Raw genomic sequence first — 23537 nt, 5'->3', positions numbered from 1 at the left:
TGACATGGTCACTGCAAATGTATTAGCTCTTTTGACATTTGACCTATTCCCTTCACGGCCGCATTTTGCAGTTGTCATGACAACCTGGCGGTATACCTGAATATGTTTAGAACTGCTGTGGATGAATAACCAAACAAGTTGTTTTATCTTTTGCCCCCACCCTTTAGATCCTATTCCTCTATGAGCAGAGGTGCTGCACACCAAGATGAGTCATTGGTGGGGCCACAGGGTTCATCGTGATGCATGGAGAATTTCCATGCCCTAAAAATAACTGCTGTCATATTTACACCTATGTTTAATATTACTCATTGACTTTTTCATAGTTTAAAATGAAATATAGCATAGTCGTCAGTCATGAAAACAGAGTTAATGTATTTCAAGCTACCACAGTAACAACCAGTTAACGTACTTTTATTAGGAAATAATCACTTAATATCTGATGCAATTGATGGGGTTGGTACTCAAATACTGTATTAAAATCATCTTGACTGCATAGGCAAATTTCATCTTGAGCCAGTCAAATATCTGTAACATTGCAAAAAAAAACCCCAAAAAAACAAATACCATTGTGTTGTGATTAATAAAGATATATGTTTTCTTCTGAATTTCTGAGGTTATCAGGTTAGTACCAAATTGTGAGTCACTGCATGCATCCCTGAAGACACATCTCCACATTTAATTCGTGGCCCAAATTGTGGATAATTAGTGGACTGTGCTGGGGTAACAAGGATTCATTAGCAGGAGCTGCATTTAATTGAAACTGTTCGGTTTCATCATGTCACTGCTTATATTTCTGCTGAACAGATACAACTGTTTCATCTGTTGAAGAGATGACACCTTGGCCATCAGCTGTGCATGTTGTTTATGTGAATGGAAGTGAGTCTATGTGACATTTCCCATGTTTTCCCACTAGTCCTGACATGTTCTACTCATCACCTTTTGTCCTGCAGTTACAAATGGCTTTGGCATTCTGTACTATTGAATGTAAGATTTCAGCAAAACAGCTGCATGGGCCACGTGGCGTCTCTTTAGGGGAAAGTCTGACAGCTGTGGGATTTATGCGAGCTACCACGACTCACTTTCGCCCGTCATTCCCTAGCAACTTGTCACACAAAAGTGACTTGTGACATGGGGTTGAAGCAGGGCAGCAGTAACAGAAAAGTTGCCCACTGAGTGGAAGTCACGTCCCAGCTGACGCTTGTGTTTGGGAGGAAACTACTGGAACTACCGAACAATACAAACCCACCTACCCTCTCAGTTCAAAGACAAGACTACTATTAGCTTTTATAACATTTATATTTTGTTTTTCTTGTGATTATTTAACTAGTCCCCTTCTAGCTGAACATGGTTAAATCTAGCTGAAGTTCACCAGTGCCTCCCTTCATTATAAATCTGCAAATGATGCAATGCCTGTGACATTTCTGTTGATTCGCTGACCTCAGTGACTTCACATACAAAATTGCCAAGCCTGCTCTTCACAGTAAGTGGGAGAAAATAAAGCTGTTGTTGCCTCTGGCTACCTACTGGTCCAACAGTGACATCTGCATCACTGATTACAGTTTTTCCCCAATGCTTGGACACAGTTTCTGAAACTATGGCTCATTTGGGCAAAACTTCCAGAGCCGAAGGTGACGGACAACATGCTATTTTTACATCAAAAGTCTACACATAAATATCAAACTAATAGCATTCTACACTGTAATGAATGGAAAACACTACTTGATGTTACATTGTTAGTGTGCAGGGCATAGTGATTGGCTGTAAAAGTTTATCACAGAACTAACATGTACATGTATTTTCATTAATACATATGCTATGTATGCACATTCAGTACATATACGCTATACAGTAAAACCTTTTTTTGGTATGAAATGATAACAGTAACAGACGACACATACTGTATGTACTGTAATAGAAGAACAGGCTTGTTCCTGTGAACTGTGACCCCGGGTGTATTATTTTGATTCACTTCTGGCCATTGTGAAAGGAACAGTTCATCTGAGTTCTCCCACTGGTCTCGTCTGATAGAAAAAAGGAGAGAAGCTTTTAAGTGTTCACAGGTGTTCAGAGCCATACTGTGTTTTCTATTAATAGTTTTGCTTTTGCATGGTTTCTTCTTGCCAGTAAAATAATAATGATATTTTTTTTAATATTAGAGCTTTATCTAAATGAAAACGTAATTTACAGTATGCTGGTAGATGAGGTGACCTTTTAAACATGGACAGCTGATATGAAGGGTGAGCATGGCCCATCACATATCACACTTTACCAGTGTGAAACGCGAACTGAGAATTGAGAGTGGCTTTGATAACCCTAACCCTAGCTTTGTTGTTTTTTGAAAACAAAACAAAAACAAAACAACAACAAAAAATGACAAGATTGTAGCACAATAGCTCCTTTAACATTAACATTAATTTGATTCACTGAACTGGCTATAACTGCATGTATGGGTACAGACATAGGCAGTGTTGCTTGTTAACACATTAAAGGTATTTTTAAGAAAAGTATTGTGTTTAATGGTGCTATTGTGTTTAAAATGCTGGACTGTTAATATTCTGACAACATTTACATTTATGGCATTTGGCAGACGCCCTTATCCAGAGTGACTTACATTTTTATCTCATTTTTATACAAGTGAGCAATTGAGGGTTAAGGGCCTTGCTCAGGGGCACCTCAGTCATGGCCTCAGGTCTGGGAATCGAACCCACGACTCTCCAGTCACAAGCCCAGTTCCCTAACCACCAGGCCATGACTGCCCTGACAACATTTGTCAAATTTCGAATTGTCTTCAGAAATACTCAAACATGAACATCAGAACACAAAGCGGAGGTTCCGTGTAATTGTCAACCAAAACAGTTACAAAAACCTCTGAAAAGTCATTTTCTTTAAACATCAGCATCAATAATTTGTTTTAAAAAGTCTTGTAGATCAAGTGTGACAACTATATCTGACTTTCCCTCTGCAATAAAATATGTTGCTGATATACATTGTAGTGTCACGGTACCGCGGGACTACTACCGGTCGCTTCCGTCTACAGCGGCAGTTGTCTTGTTGTTGTTTCATTGTGTTCTTTCCTCAGGTGGGCGGGGCCTATGATCCGCCTCACCTGAGGGTTGTTTGTTTGTCTATATATATGTCTTGTCTGTACCAGTTGACCGCTGGTCATTGTATCCTTCATTTGGATCTTGTCACGGGTTTTTGGTTTGCACACTTTCTACATTAAAACCTCCCTTTTCTCTGAGACTTGGCGTGATCACTTCCATTTTATTTCGCACTCCCTGCCCGTCACATGTAGGAGATACAAAATTCTATGGTCAGGTTCCATTTGAACCCTTTGTGTAACCAAATGTAACCCTACTAGATGATAATTCATAAAAAGGACTGGGACATATTCAAGTAACCAAGAAGATTAAAAACATGTTTCAGAACATGAATATGCATGAATACAAGAATTATTCTATTGGTCATAATATGACAAACATTAGATTTTTTTATGCATGGAATGCCTTATCATTGTTTTGGCTCTTAAATGAACTAAAGAACAATGAATGTTCTGCTCTGTGATAAATGAATAAACAGCTTTCACTGCTGATGGGTCGTGAGACTACATAGAGAATCCTAGATGCCCTTTAGTGTTCATCTTTTATACATCGTATTGTATTCAGCAGTGTGTTAGGATCTGTGACATTTTTCAGAGATATGGACATTTCATGTTCACTTGTGTTGAACAGTAAAAGTTGCTTATATCCAAGTTGTTACTATACTTATATAAGTAACAGTTATGCAGTCCCTCATACAGACATATTATATATTGGACATGGAAGAATATAAAGGAAAAACTAAAGGTAAACAAGTGACATGGTGTTTCTGGTGTTTCACAGTCTGTATTCCTCAGTGCAAACACCAACATTCTGTATGTAGCCCACAGGGTGTGGGGGGTGATCGCACTCAAGACTGCAACAGTGGGAAAACACAGAGAATGGAAAGGGTGAAATAAACTCTATACAGATATGCTCTGACAAACAGAAGACAGACACACTAAAGGTGCCAAGTAAAATTTTAACTGCAGTGAAAATACAGCCTGCCTAACCGTACATATTCTTGAGAGCTATACGGGGGAGTTCACTGCAGCATTTGGGGTTTTCCCTTATGTTACAAGATAATAATATAAGATTTGTCTTATAAGATTTCTTTTATTAATTATTTATCAGTGTCATTCATTAATCTCAAGTAGTCTTAAGTTTTGTTCATCAACATTATTAAACAGTGCGATGTGCTATTAAATATACACTCACCAGCCACTTTATTACACCTGTCCAACTACTCATTAACGCAAATGTCGAATCAGCCAATCACAAGGTAGCATCTCAATGTATTTAGGCATGTAGAGATGGCCAAGACGATCTGCTGCAGTTCAAACTGAGCATCAGAATGGGGAAGAAAGGTGATTTAAGTGACTTTGAACGTGGCATGGTTGTTGGTGCCAGACAGGCTGATCTGAGTATTTCAGAAACTGCTGATTTACTGGCATTTTCACGCACAACCATCTCTAGGGTTTACAGAGAATGGTCAGAAAAAGAAAATATCCAGTGAGCGGCAGTTCTGTGAGTGCAAATGCCTTGTTGATGCCAGAGGTCAGAGGAGAACGGACAGGCTGGTTCGAGTTGATAGATTGGCAACAGTTACTGAAATAACCAGTCGTTACAACTGAGGCATGCTGAAGAGCATCTCTGACTGCACAACACATCGAACATTGAGACGGATGGGCTACAGTAGCAGAAGACCACACCGGGTGCCACCGGGTGACCAAAACTGGACAATGGAAGATTGGAAAAATGTCGCCTGATCTGATGGTTAGATGGTAGAGTCAGAATTTGGTATCAACGACATGAAAGCATGGATCCATCCTGCCTTGTATCAACGGTTCAGGCTGGTGGTGGTGGTACAATGGTGTGGGGGATATTTTCCTGGCACTCTTTGGACCTATTAGTACCAATTGAGCATTGTGTCAATGCCACAGCCTACCTGAGTATTGTTGCTGACCATGTCCATCCCTTTATGACCACAGTCTACCCATCTTCTGATGGCTACTTCCAGCAGGATAACACGCCCTGTCATAAAGTGTGAATCATCTCAGACTGGTTTCTTAAACATGACAATTAGTTCACTGTACTCGAATGGCTTCCACAGTCACCAGATCTCAATCCAATAGAGCACCTTTGGGATGTGGTGGAACGGGAGATTCACATCATGGATGTGCAGCTGACAAATCTGCAGCAACTGTGTGATGCTATCATGTTAATATGGACCAGACTCTCTGAGGAATGTTTCCAATACTTTGTTGAATCTGTGCCATGAAGGATTAAGGTAGTTCTGAAGGCAAAAGGGGGTCCAACCTGGTGTACCTAATAAAGTGTCCGCTGAGTGTATTCTCTTTATTCTTTGATGGAAGCTTGATCAGTGCACTACTGGTGGTACTGCCATCTCCTGGACACCACAGTACCTACAATTCCAACACCTCAATCCACCACATTCCTTCAACGGAAATTCTGAAGTTTATCTGAACACACCTATGGTGTGCAGCATTTTGCTGAAGTCTAGATGAAATACAATTAGCAAAATTTTCTTCTAATTGATTCTCATTGTAATTTTAAAAAGCTTAATAAAATTACCAATGTTTATGTATCATATATGCCCGAGAAACAACCTATGGTCTCCAAAGTATATGGGAAAATATACATACAGTAAATAAAGACAATATTGAAATAAATGTCCAAAATGGTAACTACCAACATAAATCAAATATTGTTTCTTACGTAGACTCTCACTCACAAATACACATAAGAATAATGATGAATGAATGAGTGACGAGTGTTGAACAAATGTTACCACATGTAACTAGGAAGGTGATCCTCTTGTTGCCAAACACAGCCTTATTTAACTTGTTTTATTTATTTTTATTTATTTAATGCACCTCCATTTCTTTCCTGTCTTCATTCTCATTTTTAGAGGCAATAAATAAATAAATACATGGATGTAGTAAGACCATCAGATCAGGAGATCAGGGTTGCATCTACTTTGCCTATTACATTTTCATTTTAATTTTAGTACTGATAACCCTTCATTGGGTCATGACATTTCAAACGCATTATTGTCCATTCACATCAGGCCAGTGACGTTTTAATGATGCGCTCTGACACGTATGTATTGCATAATCACATGAAAAAAAAAATCGTATGCTCATTTTTAGTTTCCATATGTTTCCATACCAAACATATATTTACTGGAGATGCTCCTTTAAAAGATGACGTAGCCTCGCTGAGTTTCTAGTTCGCACGTTCACTGGGTAAACCCTCTCAAGCGTCAATAAGAGGACGATTGGGGTTGGAGTCGTAAGGTATCCAACAAAAAACGATATTTAACTCATAGACAATATGGACTTTTTAATAGGAAATCCTTTTTCTACACCCGTAGGTCAACGTATAGGTGAGTGCGGAAGTTAAATATCTAAGAAAATGGGAATTTTAACATAAATGCTTCGAACCTGTTGCATTCGACATTGGCCAATGTTTATAAAGTACCAAGTGATTCCAAAATTTTATTAAAACATTAAGTTAATATTCTTGCAAAACACAATACAAGAATAAAGACGGACGGTTCTAGTATTAATGCAATCTAGTCCTACATCTGTAAGAAAATATACCGGATAATGCATTTAAGAATGACGGCAAAGCAATTAGGTCCAGACTGGCACATAAAACGTCCAATCCCACTAGAAGGCGGGCTCAGCTCCTGTAGATCCAGTCTCCGGTTGGCGTAGAAATTGGTTCATTGCAGCTGTCAAGTAGAGACGGGCGGGGAATTGGCCTGTTTATGCTGTGTCCGGTGTTCTGTACACCGGCTTTATATATAAGTTTAGAATGGTACATACTAACTTGATTTTCGGGGAAATAAATATTAGTTATTTTGTCATCGATTAGCTGTGAAACCCTTGCAGTTTTAAGGGTCGGTTTGCCTATAGCCTACTATGTGTTGATAGATTACGTACAACCTCAATCAATGGTAAGACATTTAATCGTGTTTATTAATTTCTACAGCTCACTAATCCATTTAAAGAAAGCCGCGTGGTGCAGCAGTCATGATGAAAAGACAAGGCACTCCTAGACAGCCTAATCAGGTTTTAGTGCTCCCCACCTTACATTCCAGCGGCATTCCCTTTAGCTTGATCCGGGGAGCATTTCATTTGCCTGAATAAACGTGTGTGTGTGTGTGTGTGTGTGTGTGTGTGTGTGTGTGTGCGCGCGCGCGCTCCAAGGCAGGTGATAGTCACACGAAGCAATGGCATAGCGTGTGCCAACCTAAACAAAGAATGAACAAAGACTGACTCAGGCTGCTCAGAGACACTAGTACGCATACGTTAAAATCCGGGATTCTGATTTCTAAAAGCCAGAGCAACTGAATTGTTAAAGTTGCTTTGAACCTTTTGTTTAGGAGTTGGTCTTTGGCAGTGATCTGAGAGTGGCCGTGCCCTACCCAAATTCTTAGCCATAACAATTATAGGAGAACCCATTGTAAATAGACTGTAATTGAAAAATGACTTCTACCAATTCTTTGTTGTAAATTCTACGTGACATAAGCCTTGCAGACTATAATGTGTTTTTTACTGTGCAATAGTGCAACTTCTGAGATTAGTTTGTGGTTGCTGTTTGGCTTATGTTTTAAAGGGCATAAATTCTAACATCTATGTGAAACTGTGAAATCTAGTCTCCTTAGCAACTAAATTGCTCCTTGCTCTCTTCCTTCAAGATGATGTTTGTGCTGTCTTTTCTGTTAGCTATTATTTTGTCAACAACTAGTTTAATGTTTTTTGCCAAGGTTACAACAACAGCTCAGGGGAGAAGTAAGGTAATATCATGCTGGCGTAATAGATAGCCAGTGTAGAACACATACTTCTGTAAAACGAGCTTTCACTTATGCCCGTAGCTACATGCAGCTCAGGTATTCATCTGATGTTCACTGTTCACTGTTTTGCACTTCGTCATAGTCATGGGGTCATTTCAGTTCTTATTATTGTCTTATCTCTCAATTCACACGGTTATTTTTAGAAGGTTGTAACTGTATACATGTATAAATTGTATGTTTTCATATATTTCCCACACTGTGCTCAATTTGATATGAATGTGTGTGTGTGTGTGTGTGTGTGTGTGTGTGTGTGTGTGTGTGTGTGTGTGTGTGTGTGTGTGTGTTAGATCATGCTACAAGCTCTTCTCTACAATCAGAGGACTGGGGAGTCATCATGGAGATATGTGACATCATCAGTGAGACAGAGGATGGGTAGGTGTTGTTTATCTTACCACACAAGACTTCTTTCATTTTCGGTTTGTAATGTTTATGTAGACATTAATCATTAAACTTCACAACACCTTAATAATGTTGCATCATCATGTAAAGTAGGCATAATATATATGAATTTGTATTAATGTTACATAACTGTTTCAGACCTAAAGATGCAGTGAGAGCATTAAAGAAGAGGATTGTGGGGAATAAGAATTATAGAGAGGTCATGCTGGCTTTGACTGTGAGTTGTTCACTATGTGTCTGTGGCAGTGTCCATTTTCTCTTTTTAACCCCTTTACATCTCTGAAGTGTTTTATAGTTGTCTAGCTTGTATTGGTTCTGATTGAACTCCTTATTAAAAGTTCCTTTTACCTTGTTGGCAACTTAGGTTCTGGAGGCCTGTGTAAAGAATTGTGGCCACAGGTTCCATGTCCTAGTGTCAACTAGAGATTTTGTGGAAGGAGTTTTGGTACGAGCTATTTTACCCAAAAATGACCCTCCTCTTGTTCTTCATGACAGAGTACTGACTATTATACAGGTGAGAAGAACTATAGTTAGTCAAACTGGTTGTAAGTTTGAAGAATGCTGATAGTGTTATTGTCTAGTGCTACTTCTATTGTGCGGTTAATGTGTGAGGCAAGGTACTGGGTGTATGCTCACACCTCTCTGTTATTCTCTCTGTCTCTGTCTCTCTCTCTCTCTCTATCTATCTATCCATCTCTCTCACTAGGCCTGGGCAGATGCATTCCGCAGTTCTCCAGATTTAACGGGTGTAGTTTTTGTGTATGAAGATCTCAGGAGAAAAGGACTGGATTTTCCAGTGACTGAGCTCTACAATTGTTCCCCAATACACACACCAGTGAAGGTATAAGTAACAACTAGGTAGTTTACCAACATCCTGCATCTTGGAGGGATCACATATGGAGTTTGTAATGTACTAGCAAAACCCTAAACCTCGGTGATGATCAGCAGATTCCTCTCAAAATATTTTTCTAATTTGAATGAATTGGTCTGAACCTCAGTAAAATTATATTATAACTGTTTTAAAAATTGAATCAGATGTAAAATACAATAATATAAAATGTGTTGAACACATATCAAAGACATCGTGTGCTACGCTGTAAGGACAGCTTCCCTGTTTTAAGACCATTTGTTACAGAATACATGTATCGTCTTTCATTATTTCTCTTGTATTAGTTTATTAGGTTTTTGCATTAGCCCGTCTATTTGCAGGATTACAGTCATGAACTAAATTTGATGCTCATGATGCTGATTCCTGGATTAGCTCTAATAAAATTACTCAGCACGTGTGTCCATATACCTCTGGCTTCCCAATTTGCATCACTCTTCACTCTGTGCCTGTTTTCCCACCAGCGTGTTCCTGACTGTGGATCCTCTGTAACTACGTATGACGCACCGCTCAATCCAAGCCACCAGCCCCAGACCGTCCAGAACACATCACCCACACAGAACGCAGAAGGACCTTTAACTTTGTCGCATGAGCAGGTAACCTACAGACATCCAGTAAATTGAGACAAGCATTCAGGTTATGCTGTAACATTACCAGACCTAACGAAACATGGTACGGCTATGTGTTAATTTGAGGGATGCATTCTGTGGTAGAGAAAGAGACTATATGATGTTCGAGGGGCCATAATGTATGCTTTTATACTTTGGCTAGACAGGTGAAACGTATGAACACACACACAAACAACCACACCCACGGAAGTACATATGACATGGACTACACATACACACGCCCAAAGGGATCGGTCCGGGCCTGTATCAGTAATACAAATACAGACAACAGACAGACAATACAGACCCATTCCAAAAAAATTTAATATTATGATTATTATGGTTCAAAAAGTTAAACTTTCATAGATTGTACAGTAGATTCAGGGCCCACAATTTAAACAGCTTCATTTATTTGTTTATTTTTACATAATTTGGGCTTTCAGCTCACAGGATTTCATGCTGGAACGGGTGTGTGCTTATCCATGATCTTTACATATTTGTTTTGAGAGCAATAAAATATGAGGGCACTGTTGGTACTCCATGCAGGTGAAGATCTTAAGGGCTGACCTGGAAGTAGTTCGCAATAACCTAAAGGTGATGACAGATATAATGACTCGGGTGGATCCTGGAGGCATTCAGAAAGCTGACTCAGATGTCCTGCAGGTGAGACAGCATATAAGCCCTTCTTATGCTGGTTCTGTTTTTATGTCCATGAAAGTGGAAGGAAGATAAAGGCTCTCTATTTCTGCTATCGTTATAAGTAGCAGCTGTACTCCAAGTGTAAGGTGACACAGGGCCAGGTAGTACACTTCATCCCCAGAGTAACTGAGGAGAAGCTGGTGGAGGAGCTGCTGGTGTCCAATGATGACATGAACACAGTCTTCACTCAGTATCACAGGTGAGGAGTGCTTTGAAGATCTGTAATAATAATAATAATAATAATAATAATTTTGTATAGCATTTTTCAAAACCCAAAGGCATTTACAATGATAAGTATATAAAAGGACATTATTGGACAAACAATATAGAACCAATAATTAATAGAGAACTTTTGCACACTTCACTGGAACAAAAATAGAAATGGATTCAGTTATGTGTCCAAAAAGCTCTTTAAAAGTTTGATGCTAACCTTTTAATGATTAGATTATGGATCACTGTACACTCCTGTGTTTCAATGTCCAATGTGTGTGTTTCTCAGTTATGAGATACTTTGCAACACACAGAACAATGGACAACTGGTAAGGAAATTATATTTAATGTGATTTTGTTTATTCACCATTTGTTGTTATAGAGTGATCGCAGAGAATCTTTGTTATATATATATATATATTTTTTTTTTTTGCTGTTGATCATTTTAATTTAGTGTCCAACCAATAACAGCCTTATTGACCTCAACCCTGGCTCTGAAGTGCTCAACCAATCAAAGCAAACAACATCTGTGCAAAGGCCCATAACTCCAATGGTCTGCTCCCTGTCCAATCAGATGTCTACCCTAAGTAAGTTTCAATAATTTGCTCAAAAAGTAGATATTTTATTTGATTATACCACTGTTATACTACTATATATTTTACATTTGCAAACAATTATGATTTTATTATGCAGGCACAAAGGAAGAAGCCTCTAATCACTCTTCGGTGGAGCACCAAATGAGGTAGAACTGGTATATTACTTTGGAGGATACATGTAATAGAATGAGGGCATGTGAAAAAAACCCACTGTTTCCCTTCACAATCAAATCACAGAGGCAGCAGGGCAATTATATGAAATAATGCAATTAGACACAACATTTAATAATAATGAAATCTGAGTGTGTGGGTGTGTGCACGCGTATTTGTGTTTGCGTGGGTGTATGGGTATGCTTCTCTCAGGGACAGTCAGGAGAACTCATCTCCACTCATGGGACTGGCTGCATCACCCAGTAAATTACGGAGTGCTGAAGTGGTAACTATGAATGATTTATTGCCAAAGAAAAAATCTTGCATCCAAAATAGATTTTACAAACTTGAAAACGTCTGTGTCTTGTCATGCTAGTACCTTTGCACAGCTAGCATCTACTTGTTTGCAACACTTCGTATTGCCTGAATGCAGTCGACCCTGTTCCAGGAATACAGAATTAATTCATTTAGTGTTGACTGTTCTTGCGTAAAAGCATTTATGCATGTCAGCCATTGAACAACCTGTGTGTCTGTGTGAAGGATGAGAGTCCAGACTCCACCCTCCTTGGCTCTTCACCTCCGTTTTATTGGATGGTGGAAAAGGGAATGGTGGGTGTGATTGGATGGCAGGCCATTTACACTGGCTGCGTTTGCATGTCTGCACAGGGTTATTACTTGTGTGCATTTGTAGCAGTGTCATGAATATCTGTAATTCGAGCATGCGCTGTGGGGCTGAGTCAATGTGCATGTGTGCTGGGTGGCAGGGAGCGCTCCTCTCATTCATCTGCACTGGCAACATATTCCCTCTCTACTGGTGTTGACTGATATTTATCTTCTGAAGTTATGCAGACGACAAACACGATGGGCAAAATTTCAACATTTTACCTGCGATCTGCTGTGCTTTGCTCTGCTATCAACAGTGATTGCTGGGTGTTTTTTTCTCCATAAAGACTTGTGTACTTAACCTAACACACATGACTTCATTTTAGGGATGGCAGAATTAACTCTTTGTCCTAATTCCTCAGATTCCTGTCGGTCAGAGTGGTGTCATGGATGATATTGAGCAATGGCTTAACGTAGACGATGTGAGTTTCGATTTCATGCATTATCTCATGCAGTCAGATAGCTTGGAGAAATTACATCATTTACAAACAGATCCTTTAACTGAACAATAGTCCTCACCAGCTAGCATAACTATACGCTGCATTACATACCCATATGTTCATCTGCTCCTCTAGACAACTTGACAAGTGGTTTTTACACTGACATTTCAAACATGATATATTCATCATTTATACATGTAAAATCCTAAAATATTTCACCACAGCATATCAAAATATTTTATTAAAATTATTTCTTTTAAACCAAACCCCCCCACCCACACTTTTTACATTTCAGTTTTTTAAATTTTGTATTTATAAATGGGTGTGCTGAAAGACCTACTCTCTGTCAGGAAGAAAAAAAACATTTAAAACTGTGCCACACAGCTGCAGTTTTTGTGTTTTTTTTATGTAAACAAAGAACACTGAGTGTAACACACAACATGCCCAGTTAAATAAACAAACACTCACTATACACATGTGCAACATATAACGTTGACAAGACAGGTGACACAAATAACACCAACATACATAGACACATGAACGTATACGGAAACAGAGACAGACTATCCCGAGGAAGGAGTCAGGGGTGGGGAATGTGACCCTTGTTTTTACTGAAGTATAGATACCTTTAGTAGATGTTCATTATTCTACTGTTTAGGTCATAGTAGAGAGAGGAAAATCTTAAATAAAATATGTTAATAGATTTGTAATGATGATAATAAATACATTATTTCTAGAATAGACCTTTATTAGCTGTGGTTGGTACAAAGATGCAGAAGCATTAAACAAACAAAATGGATACAGAATGTAATCATGGGGTTTTTAATGCTTAATAATGATTTTTGCCAACAGAAATTGAGGGAACTGTAATTTTTCATTCTTGAGGATCAGATCTTAAATGTAGATTTAGACTATGGCAATGTATCTTCATAGCCTTGTGCAATTTGTGTGTGTGTGTGTGTGTGTGCATTTGAAGCAGGAACTTCATTTCTTCTTGTTTGTGCAGGATGATGACCTGTCGGATTCAGAAGGTGTGACTAGCGAAGGTATTTACATTTACATTTACATTTATGGCATTTGGCAGACGCCCTTATCCAGAGCGACTTACATTTTTATCTCATTTTTATACAAGTGAGCAATTGAGGGTTAAGGGCCTTGCTCAGGGGGACCTCAGTCATGGCATCAGGCCTGGGGATCAAACCCACGACCCTCCGGTCACAAGACCAGTTCCCTAACCACCTGTACACTCACACTCTCCTGATAGTTGTTAAAGTCAGAAGCCGTAATTACAAGCAGTATTTTAGAGTTATTACAGTGAACATATAATCCAACAAACTGAAGCTAGTAATCAATATCTTGTTTTGCTTAATCTACAGGAACTGCAGCCTAGATATTAATGTGTGATCAGTAGATGTGTTAAAGGTGTGATCAGTAGATGTGTTTAAAACAGAAGCTCTCTTTGTCTCCCTTATAGAGTTTGACCGATTTTTGGCAGAGAGAGCGAAAGCAGCCGAGCGTCTTCCCTCCGTGAGAACATCGCAGGACCACAGGCCCTCACAACTCTAGACATTTACAGGAACTTGGTCATGTATAGCTAACATATTCCCCTGCAATAATCATTGGTGATGCACAAATGTTTTGGTTTGTATGCTTACAGTGGTTGTTAAGGGGCTGGATTCGCGCTTATGATTATTGTTAAAGGGCCAAATTAATCAAATCTTCTGCCATATATAATGTGGTGTTTACAGTAACAGTAACATCATTCCTTATTCATAAATGTGGGTCGGCAACAAACTGTACTATTTGTATGATGTATGGTGTTAATGCATCGTAATCTCATTTGCATATTATGATAGCATTTCATAATAGAAGACCACTCCAAAACAAATACCACCTCAACCTGTCTGACGTTAAACATTCCAGTAAAAGGTCATGTGGGTTTGATGATCTTTACTCTAACAATGATCAACAAAAGTCTGCAAATGCACCCACATAGCTTATTTACACATGTATTTAAAAGGATGTTTCTGTTTTGAGTGAGCATGACGGAAAACCTTCCAAGTGCAGGGTCTCGGTATGCCACAAATGCTTTGCCATAAGAAAATGAAAATGTATGTGATAGAGGGATAAGATAGAAAGAGATGTAAAGATAAAGCTATGTGGAGCTACAATTTTTATATTCTGCCCTGATTTAGAAGAAGAATAGCCATAAGGTAGCCATAAGATTTTAAGAAATAAAGGGGGAGGGAGACATGTATATGACTTTTACCTACTTCCTCATTTATTACACTAACCTACAGGACCAATAACAGTTGCATTAAGAGCCTAAAAACGTCCAGATATTCCTGTTCTACTCTATTCAGCTATTCTCTTTATACATTTTAAATGTATAAAGTTAATAAAAATATATTTTCATGGTCATAAAATAGATTTTAAAAGTTGCCATAAAAATCCACTACTTCACTTTTCAGTAGTTTGGATGTACCCAGATATACTCTCCTGAAAATCAATGTTTAAGATACAAAACTGTTGTTTTAACAAGACGGATGTGCATTGCACGGAATCTAGTACAGACTTTCACACTAAGCAACATATAAGAAATATCTTATATCTAATAAAGTCTAATAAAACAGAAGCAAAAAAGAACTGACAATAATGAATGTGAAGTGGTCAGAGTTGTTTTTTGTTTCTGTTTTATTAGACTGAGAAGTCAATGTGTAGGTAAGTGTACGTGTGAGTGTAAGGAGACTGATTCATGCCAAAATATTTTGTCGCATGCAGTACACAGACAAAAAGGACATTGCAAAAAATTAGTGCGATCCTCTGAGTATCTCCTGTAGCCCTGTGTTTCAGCATGTTTAGATCCTGTTAAGATGTGATACATTAAATAATTGAGGTGACAAAGACTGTCATCTCTTGAAGGAGAAAGGGTGATTTGATTGCATTGTCACTTAAGGCAGGTGAAATAGTTCTGTTGAAAAAGATGCATTGCCCCCCACCTTACGGATAAAGTGAAATGTTTACTATATATTAATATATTAATATATTTAAAGTAATATTCATAAAGCATGGCATTGACAGATGTGAGATTTTTTCTGCCCCCCCCCCCCCTTTTCCAATTAAATTTTAATTATGTGATTGCTATAATCTAGCTCAGATTGGAGGAAAGGCAATGCATATTATACATTTTCAATGTTCCATTGATCTTAACTTTATTGTTCTGGCATTGATACTTTGCCATGCTCTGATGTGCTAGACTGTAATTAATTTTTTTTGTGCAAATGTTATGTTTGAAAAACACTGATACATGAAATTCTTAACTATTTTTTGTGTATAAAATGTTTTACTATAAACATACTATGCCAAAGCTATCTTAACCTGGTATAAGATGGTGTCTATTTGCAGTGATGGACAAAAATATAGAAGCCATGTTTTTAGTTGCATTTGACAGTGCTGCTTATAAACACATTGAGGCTCAGTAAGGATGGTGTCATATATGTCCAATCAGCTCTTCTTGTCTAGCTCTCCAATCTAGAGGCAATTTATTTATTATTTCTGGTATGGACATTAAGGTGGTTCAAACAGGGTACCAACTCAATCGTGCCAGTGCTCACTTAATAATTTTGTGTGCAAATAAATTATTCTCACCCAATAGCATCTTGGAAATGAAGACAGTGACAAGTGGCTGTCTGATTACGTTATTTAATTCGTTTATGCTCTGGATTTATGTGATGTTCTAAAATATCACAATAACATCTGACAGTAAATTAATAAAATGTCAACTAGGTTTATTTTAGTGTTCTGATCCACATAATGTCATGCAATGCAAAATGAAAAATGTTTAAATAGCTCTGTACATTTAAATGTAATGCAGTTGTAGCCTACTTGCAGTGGGTTGCATCTGCCCCACATCTCCTCACTAGACTTTAGACCTATATGCAGTCCTTTTGCTGGTTAAGATTTGTGATTTGTTTTGAGAATAACCAAAATGAAGCTTAGGTATAACGTCGAATCTGAAAAGAAATATCCTCCAGGGGGCAGTAACATCACTTGGCTTGGGTAGTGCCATGGTTAGAGTTAAACCATGCTCGCCTTTACTTACGTCTCGTAGTTAAGTCTCTTAACACTGTGTGATCATGCTTCAAAAATGTCAAAAACATCAAAAGCATAAATATTTTGACTATTTACAGAGAAATCTAGCATCATTATTTGCCCATAGTTATTAACATCTGCTCATTATTAGCAAAGTCAATAAAATCACCACACTTACAAACTTTACAACAACAAATCTGGATACACGTCTGTATGCAATGACGTTGACATGCAAAGTGATGCTTCCACCATGATATTCCCTGGGTCAAATCATTTATCATTACTTCACTAGCCTGAAAAGTCATTTCAGCTATACTATAAATTGTTAAATAAATGTTTCCCTAAGATATAGATTACATATGGATTACATGAAATACAACTTTCAATTGTTAATTACTATTTAATTTTGAACAACTTTGGCATTATAATTTCATGACAAAATCTGTCCAAGAAAAATGCAGGTTCGATTATACAAAGCATTGATGACTAATGAAGGGTAAACACTGTTTTTTTATATAGTGAACGCACGCTAAATAAACCTTAGAACCTTATAGAACCTTATGTAGCCTAAATAGATTACAAATACAAGCTATTTTTTCAATAATATGAATGTTAAACGTTAGCTTACCTGTCTACATAGGAACCCAATATTGTTTCCACTGTTGTTACACTCAAAACGTACCCCCATGATGGGAAGAGTACTTGCTGGCGAAAGGGGATTTTTACTAGTCGCCAAAGGCATACTTTAAAAATAATTAGCGGCTACGTGTACATTTATTTGGTTATTATAATAGTTTTTAACCAGTTAAAATGGTAAAGGTTATCTTGGGAATTTAATTGATTAGTTTTTTTTTTAATAATTGTTAAAAGTACCGCCACATACCTAACTAGCCAACTAGCTAGCTAGCAAATAACACGCAACAATTTGATGAGAGCAAGCGTAGTCGCCCTAGCCAAGTCGCTCTCCACACACACATATATATAGCTATATGTATGTTTGACCTGTTCGTATGAAAGTTAAGTGGTAGCTAGTTAGTAACTTACGTTAGTTGAACTATGTCAACGACGTCTTTGGATAAAGAACTGCAAGAGAGGTTAAGAGAGGCAAGTGCCATCGGAGACATTGATGAAGTGCGGACTTTAGTTGAGAGTGGAGTCAACGTCAATTCTCAAAATGAAATCAATGGCTGGTATGTGTAGAAAGGTCAATGAGTTGTGTACGAAAACCATTTTGTTCACGATCGTATGTTTTCACAGTTTATATATGTATACTGTTAGCCTAGACTCTTAAACATCCATAATAGCTAGCTAATTCTCCTCAGCCACATCCCGAAAATAGCAAGACGTATAGCTAGCTAGCTCTTCTCGTAGCTGTAATCCATAGAATGAGTTTTGGTTGCACGCATAATAGAATCTAGTGCAATAACTTTCGGTTATCAAATAAAACCTCTTGACAGCTCCTGCCTGTGTTTGTATATAAAACTTTCCAGGTCTGTCTTCTCATTGCTGATTTCTTTAGTAAAAGGTAAAACTTTAATTAAAGCTGAAATATATATATTTTTTCTAGGACTTGCTTGCATTGGGCATGCAAGAGAAACCACAAAAACATAGTGGCATATCTTCTGAATTCTGGGGCTGACAAAGAAATTCTTACTGCAAAAGATGAATTAGCAGTTCAATTGACCTCCAAACCTGACATCAGAAGACTACTTGGCGGTATGTCAAAATATGAAAAATATCTGTATATAATTCTATATTGTTTACTAATCACAATAGTTAAAACATAGTAATTTGTGATATATTCTTTGCTAGTTTCTTACGTAATAGCATAGCTTAGCACTGTTTAAAATCTCTCTACAGTGGAAGAGGACGATGTGCCTGAGATAAAGGAACCAGACCTGCCAATCATTCCGAACTATCTCTCCAACCCACCCTTCTTGTATGGAAAGATGGATACTGATGACCCGAGTCTAGCACGACACATCTCTCAGAATGGCACTGGCAACCATTCAGAGTCAGTGGACTCTGAGCCAGCAACCCTGTCCCCCACACAAGAACAGCAGCAACCCCCCCAGCAACAGCCCCAAAGTTTGTACTCAGACAATCAGAGCCAGCAAGGGCTGTCCTACATGTCTGTGGTAGAGCAGAACGGCATTGTGCCAAGCCCGGTAGTTAACGGGCCCCTGTCCATGGAGATGTCCCCAGAGGCCCACCATGGCAACCATGGTGAATATTCCCACAATCACTCCATTGCCCAAAACGGCTCTGTATGCCCCTCCCTGTCCTCGTCAGGCCCAGGCACGAACCAGACGTCGGTCTCTAACCCCACAGTCACTCGGCAACAATCTTTCCCCCAGCAGCTGAACTGCTCACAGCCCGCCTTCCAGCCCTTCTTTTTCACCAGCACCTTCCCAGTCAACGTGCAGGGTATGTGAAATGGGGGGTCAGGTTGAAAACCAATGTATTGAAGAGTTGACTTGTGCAAAGGTCCCAGACATGACACTGTGTTGTAGAAAGCATACACTGTTGTTACCTTTCTTTTTCTCTCTCAAATATTACCTCTCTTTTTTCCCCCCACGTCTTTGTCTGCCTCTTTCTCTCTGGATCCAAATGATGTATCTCCTTCCCGTTCTCGTGCACTCTGTGCCTCAGAGCTGGTTCTCAAAGTACGGATCCAGAACCCACATGCCAGGGAAAATGATTTCATCGAAGTGGAGCTGGACCGGCAGGAACTGACATATCGGGCGCTGCTACGTGTCTGCTGCCGTGAGCTGGATATCAGTGCCGAACATGTGGAGAAGATACGCAAACTTCCCAACACCATGCTAAGAAAGGTGCGTGTTTTTTAACATACAACATTTTCATAAGTTAAAAGAAATACAGCCATCTATACATTTTTATATCTATTTTTTCTGTTTCTGTTTATAGACTATATAGAAATTGTGGTATTGCCGTTCATTTAACCACATTGCCCTCAATAGTTAGTTATATATGTTAATTGTGTTCATTAATGTGTTAGCTGTTTGTACTTTAATGCAGACAGGTGAGCTGAGTACTGAGGGTTTGATAGAGCAGACAAACTCCAAGGTTAAAGCTCCCCTGGGCAATTCAGTGTCCAGCCCATAAGGCTGCATAGCCTTGTGGAAGGTTGAGTGGATCTCTACTAGCTCTACCGTAATTATCTCTAATGAACATAGTCCTGTTCACATTGCAAGTTATGCACAGCCATGTACAGGCCAGCAGAGTGCTCTTGCCAAAGTTCCTACTAAATATTAAAAGTCCTGATTGATCTCTGGACGTTTTACTATTATTATTGTTCTGTGTTTATATGCCAGGACAAAGATGTGGCACGGCTACAGGACTTCCAAGAACTGGAAGTGGTGTTGGAGAAGGCAGAGAGTTTGTCACTGTTCTCTGGAGGCCCAGGAGGGCTGGCTGATAGGCCCTGCTACAACATGAAGGCCTCCAGGCTGACCTATTAGCTCCCTGCTTCACACCCAGCACAAGGTGGATTGACTAGCTCCTGATTTGTGACTCTGGCCCAAAACGAACCTGTTTATAAATTTACCTACTTTAGTTCTCAGATGCCATTCTTCCATTTTTGTTTCTTGGTATGTATACCATGTTTGCCATATGGTTCCTACCCTAAAGCTGTGGAGTTTGCCGATGTATGGTCCTAGCAGACATTCAGTTACATGTGTGGGGTCCACCCTCTACTACCGTGCCAGTTAGCATGGTTGTGTCTCTGATACATCTGTTCAAGCCTTTCATGGGTCATAAGATCATCATGCTGAAGTACCTGTGGGCTTGAGTATTTAAATTCATCATGCGTGCAACAGGGCTGCAGACTGAGATCTGTCACACTGCTCTGTGTGCTTATCAAACCACTGTGTGGCTTTGAAAAAAGCTGAAAGAAAAGGTGAATATGTACCAGCACTTCGGATAGGTGATTCTGGTCACACCAACCCCCCCCCCCCCCTTGCAAAAAAGCATGTTAGAGGCCTCCCATTAGAGGCCAATTTGCCTGTCTGTGTGCATTGGCAGTGCAGATGGCAAATTGGTTCGAATGATGAAAATCATTTCTAAAATGGTGCATTCGCATGTTTGTTATAATGGGGAAGCTCCTATTGTTTAATCAAAATCTAAAATAGAATCGTTTCAAATAGAAGCTCAAAAGGACGATATTTTTGTTATAAAGTATGTATGTTAGAAATTTCCATGTGCACTTTAAGAACCACCATCACATTAACTTGTAACATACATTTGTTGTATTCCATCAGTGCTGTCTAATTATCAAATGCCTTTGCTACTGCTTTAGTCACTGCAAGCCAAAAAACTACATGATTTAGACAAAACTCTTGGCTGAAATCCACGTCCTCATTATTTTCTTTCCTAATGTCCCTTGATCCTTTTGAAATGAATAATGTAGCAAAAGTCATTTCATTTTTAAATGGGTTAAAGTTCAAAAACAGGATTAATTAATGTGAGCTTCCACAAACACATTTTCTCCTCATATTCTTGTTTAATTTCATAATCAAAATATGAAGGATAAAGATACTATGTTGAATATGGTTCTCTGGGTGCATTTTGAAAATGTTTTTATATTAATGAAGCAGGATTCATACTTTTAATGGTTGACTGGGCTTTTTGGCAGTGACATTCTAAACCGTTCTAAAAAGTCTGCACTGCTCTCCTTGGTTTACATGTAACATTTGCAATTGTTCTTTGTTATGTAGACTGAATACAAGCCTAATAAACTAAACAAAAACTAGACATATGACGCACATCCAGATTAGGAGAAGTGTTTCATTTGTATGAGCTATTTTCACCAATGTGTTTTGCTTCTGTGAATGGAACAGTTGTGCAGATTGCTAGTGCATAAATTAGGCTTTGCATAACTGCAAGTAGGGAGAAAACTTGTATATTGAATTGTTTACCTTCATTTTACTTTTACGTTGTGTGTGTTTATATATATATATATATATATATATATATATATATATATATATAACACTAATGTGAAAGCCAGTCACAATTAAATTCTGCCAAAAAAGGCTGTCTAACAAAGTCTTCTAATGTACTAGTTGACAATTATCTTTACTTTAGACTCTTTACATATTTTAATTTTTTTTTTTAATTAATTATCTATTTTTCTTAGCTGGACTCGTTATGTGTGAAGGGAGTCTACTGAAAGGAAGATGTATACTACAGCCTAAATGAAACCAAGCACACTCTCAGTCTGTTGCTTTCTTCACTCTTTTTCATCTATCTGCTCTTTAAGAAAACAGGAAGACATTGCAAGCTGAGCATGCATGGTACAAGTGACCATACATTCATATTCTATGCTGTTTAGACATGTATCAATGTAATTGGCTGCTTTTGCATTTCTGATTTTTTTTCATACGTTGCTTGGTCAAGGAAGCTGAACAGTGAAAAGTATGCTATGTTGAAATGGATCCAAAACTTCTGACTGATGTAAGATGCTGAAATTCCTTGTGGAAAACTCTTAACAGTATACTAACTGGTAATATTCTAGAGGATGAATACAGTTTGACTTAACCTATGCATCCAGAGTCTGATTGTGTATGTTTTGTGTAGATTCATTTACTCATTACACAATGTTTTGACATTTCTTCCCTAAAAGTAGTGTGATGGAGATGCAATTACACTGGGATATTCAACCCCCTCACCCCCCACCCCCACCCCCCATCCCCACCCTACCTTGTAGTGCTTTTTTTACTGTACAGTCATGGCCAAAAGTTTTGAGAATGATACAAATATTAATTTTTACAAAGTCTACTGCTTCAGTTTTTATAATGGCAATTTGCATATACTCCAGAATGTTATAAAGAGTGATCAGCTTAACAGCAATTAATTGCAAAGTCAATATTTGCCTAGAAAATGAACTTTATCCCCCAAAACACATTTCAACTTCATTGCAGCCCTGCCTTAAAAGGACCAGCTAACATCGTTTCAGTGATTGCTCCATTAACACAGGTGTGGGTGTTGATGAGAACAGGGCTAGAGATCAATCTGTCATGATTAAGTAAGAATGACACCACTGGACACTTTAAAAGGAGGCTGGTGCTTGGCATCATTGTTTCTCTTCTGTTAACCATGATTATCTCTAAAGAAACACATGCAGTCATCATTGCACTGCACGAAAACGGCCTAACGTAAGAATATCGCAGCTAGAAAGATTGCACCTCAACAACAGTCTATCGCATCATCAAGAACTTAAAGGAGAGGTTCCATTGTTGCCAAAAAAGCTCCAGGGCGCCCAAGAAAGACCAGCAAGCACCAGGACCGTCTCTTAAAAGTGTTTCAGCTGCGGGATCGGGCTACCAGCAGTGCAGAGCTTGCTCAGGAATGGCAGCAGGCAGGTGTGAGTGCATCTGCACGCACTGTGAGGCGGAGACTCTTGGAGCAAGGCCTGGTCTAAAGGAGGGCAGCAAAGAAGCCACTTCTCTCCAGAAAAAACATCAGGGACAGACTGATATTCTGCAAAAGGTACAGGGAGTTGACTGCTGAGGACTGGGGTAAAGTCATTTTCTCTGATGAATCCCCTTTCCGATAGTTTGGGACATCTGGAAAACAGCTTGTTCAGAGAAGATGAGGTGAGCGCTACCACCAGTCTTGTCTCATGCCAACTGTAAAGCATCCTGAAACCATTCATGTGTGGGGTTGCTTCTCAGCCAAGGGAATCGGCTCTCACAGTCTTGCCTAAAAACACAGCCATGAATAAAGAATGGTACCAAAATGTCCTCCAAGAGCAACTTCTCCCAACCATCCAAGAGCAGTTTGGTGACCAACAATGCCTTTTCCAACATGA

The 23537-nt window shown here is 38.7% G+C and overlaps 2 protein-coding genes across 4 annotated transcripts; both read left to right on the top strand.

The window, feature by feature from the left end:
- The first annotated feature begins 6326 nt into the window (after positions 1 to 6326).
- On the top strand, positions 6327 to 15990 carry LOC143508639 (TOM1-like protein 2). Of its 3 annotated transcripts, none has more exons than XM_076997301.1 (16): positions 6327 to 6486; positions 8250 to 8334; positions 8500 to 8578; positions 8726 to 8875; positions 9068 to 9202; positions 9712 to 9843; positions 10402 to 10518; positions 10620 to 10753; positions 11054 to 11093; positions 11219 to 11351; positions 11458 to 11506; positions 11724 to 11796; positions 12051 to 12119; positions 12536 to 12595; positions 13620 to 13659; positions 14088 to 15990. In XM_076997301.1, exons 1-16 carry the CDS (start codon positions 6435 to 6437, stop codon positions 14177 to 14179), a joined length of 1440 nt encoding a protein of 479 aa, XP_076853416.1. In that variant the 5' UTR covers positions 6327 to 6434; the 3' UTR covers positions 14180 to 15990. The 3 variants fall into 3 exon arrangements, with proteins under 3 accessions (XP_076853416.1, XP_076853417.1, XP_076853418.1); XM_076997303.1 differs by lacking the exon at positions 6327 to 6486 and adding an exon at positions 6886 to 7062; XM_076997302.1 differs by lacking the exon at positions 12051 to 12119.
- A 1393-nt stretch (positions 15991 to 17383) lies between these two features.
- Positions 17384 to 22270, top strand: ankrd40 (ankyrin repeat domain 40). Its single transcript, XM_076997300.1, has 5 exons — positions 17384 to 17895; positions 18273 to 18421; positions 18566 to 19132; positions 19358 to 19539; positions 20041 to 22270. Exons 1-5 carry the CDS (start codon positions 17762 to 17764, stop codon positions 20185 to 20187), a joined length of 1179 nt encoding a protein of 392 aa, XP_076853415.1. The 5' UTR covers positions 17384 to 17761; the 3' UTR covers positions 20188 to 22270.
- Positions 22271 to 23537: the final 1267 nt, after the last annotated feature.

Source organism: Brachyhypopomus gauderio, chromosome 2 (assembly GCF_052324685.1).
Source record: "Brachyhypopomus gauderio isolate BG-103 chromosome 2, BGAUD_0.2, whole genome shotgun sequence".
Lineage (NCBI taxonomy): Eukaryota > Metazoa > Chordata > Actinopteri > Gymnotiformes > Hypopomidae > Brachyhypopomus > Brachyhypopomus gauderio.
This window is presented reverse-complemented; position numbering and strand designations above follow the sequence as displayed.

What these genes read in the sequence shown, in the direction of transcription:
- ankrd40 (XM_076997300.1), top strand. Translation starts at nt 17,762, where the DNA reads ATGTCAACGACGTCTTTGGATAAAGAACTGCAAGAGAGGTTAAGAGAG. An exon ending in CTTCCCAGTCAACGTGCAGG is followed by an intron (nt 19,133 to 19,357) that starts GTATGTGAAATG and finishes TCTGTGCCTCAG; the next exon opens with AGCTGGTTCTCAAAGTACGG. An exon ending in CCAACACCATGCTAAGAAAG is followed by an intron (nt 19,540 to 20,040) that starts GTGCGTGTTTTT and finishes TTTATATGCCAG; the next exon opens with GACAAAGATGTGGCACGGCT.
- LOC143508639 (XM_076997301.1), top strand. Translation starts at nt 6,435, where the DNA reads ATGGACTTTTTAATAGGAAATCCTTTTTCTACACCCGTAGGTCAACGT. An exon ending in TAACTTTGTCGCATGAGCAG is followed by an intron (nt 9,844 to 10,401) that starts GTAACCTACAGA and finishes TACTCCATGCAG; the next exon opens with GTGAAGATCTTAAGGGCTGA. An exon ending in CACAGAACAATGGACAACTG is followed by an intron (nt 11,094 to 11,218) that starts GTAAGGAAATTA and finishes ATTTTAATTTAG; the next exon opens with TGTCCAACCAATAACAGCCT.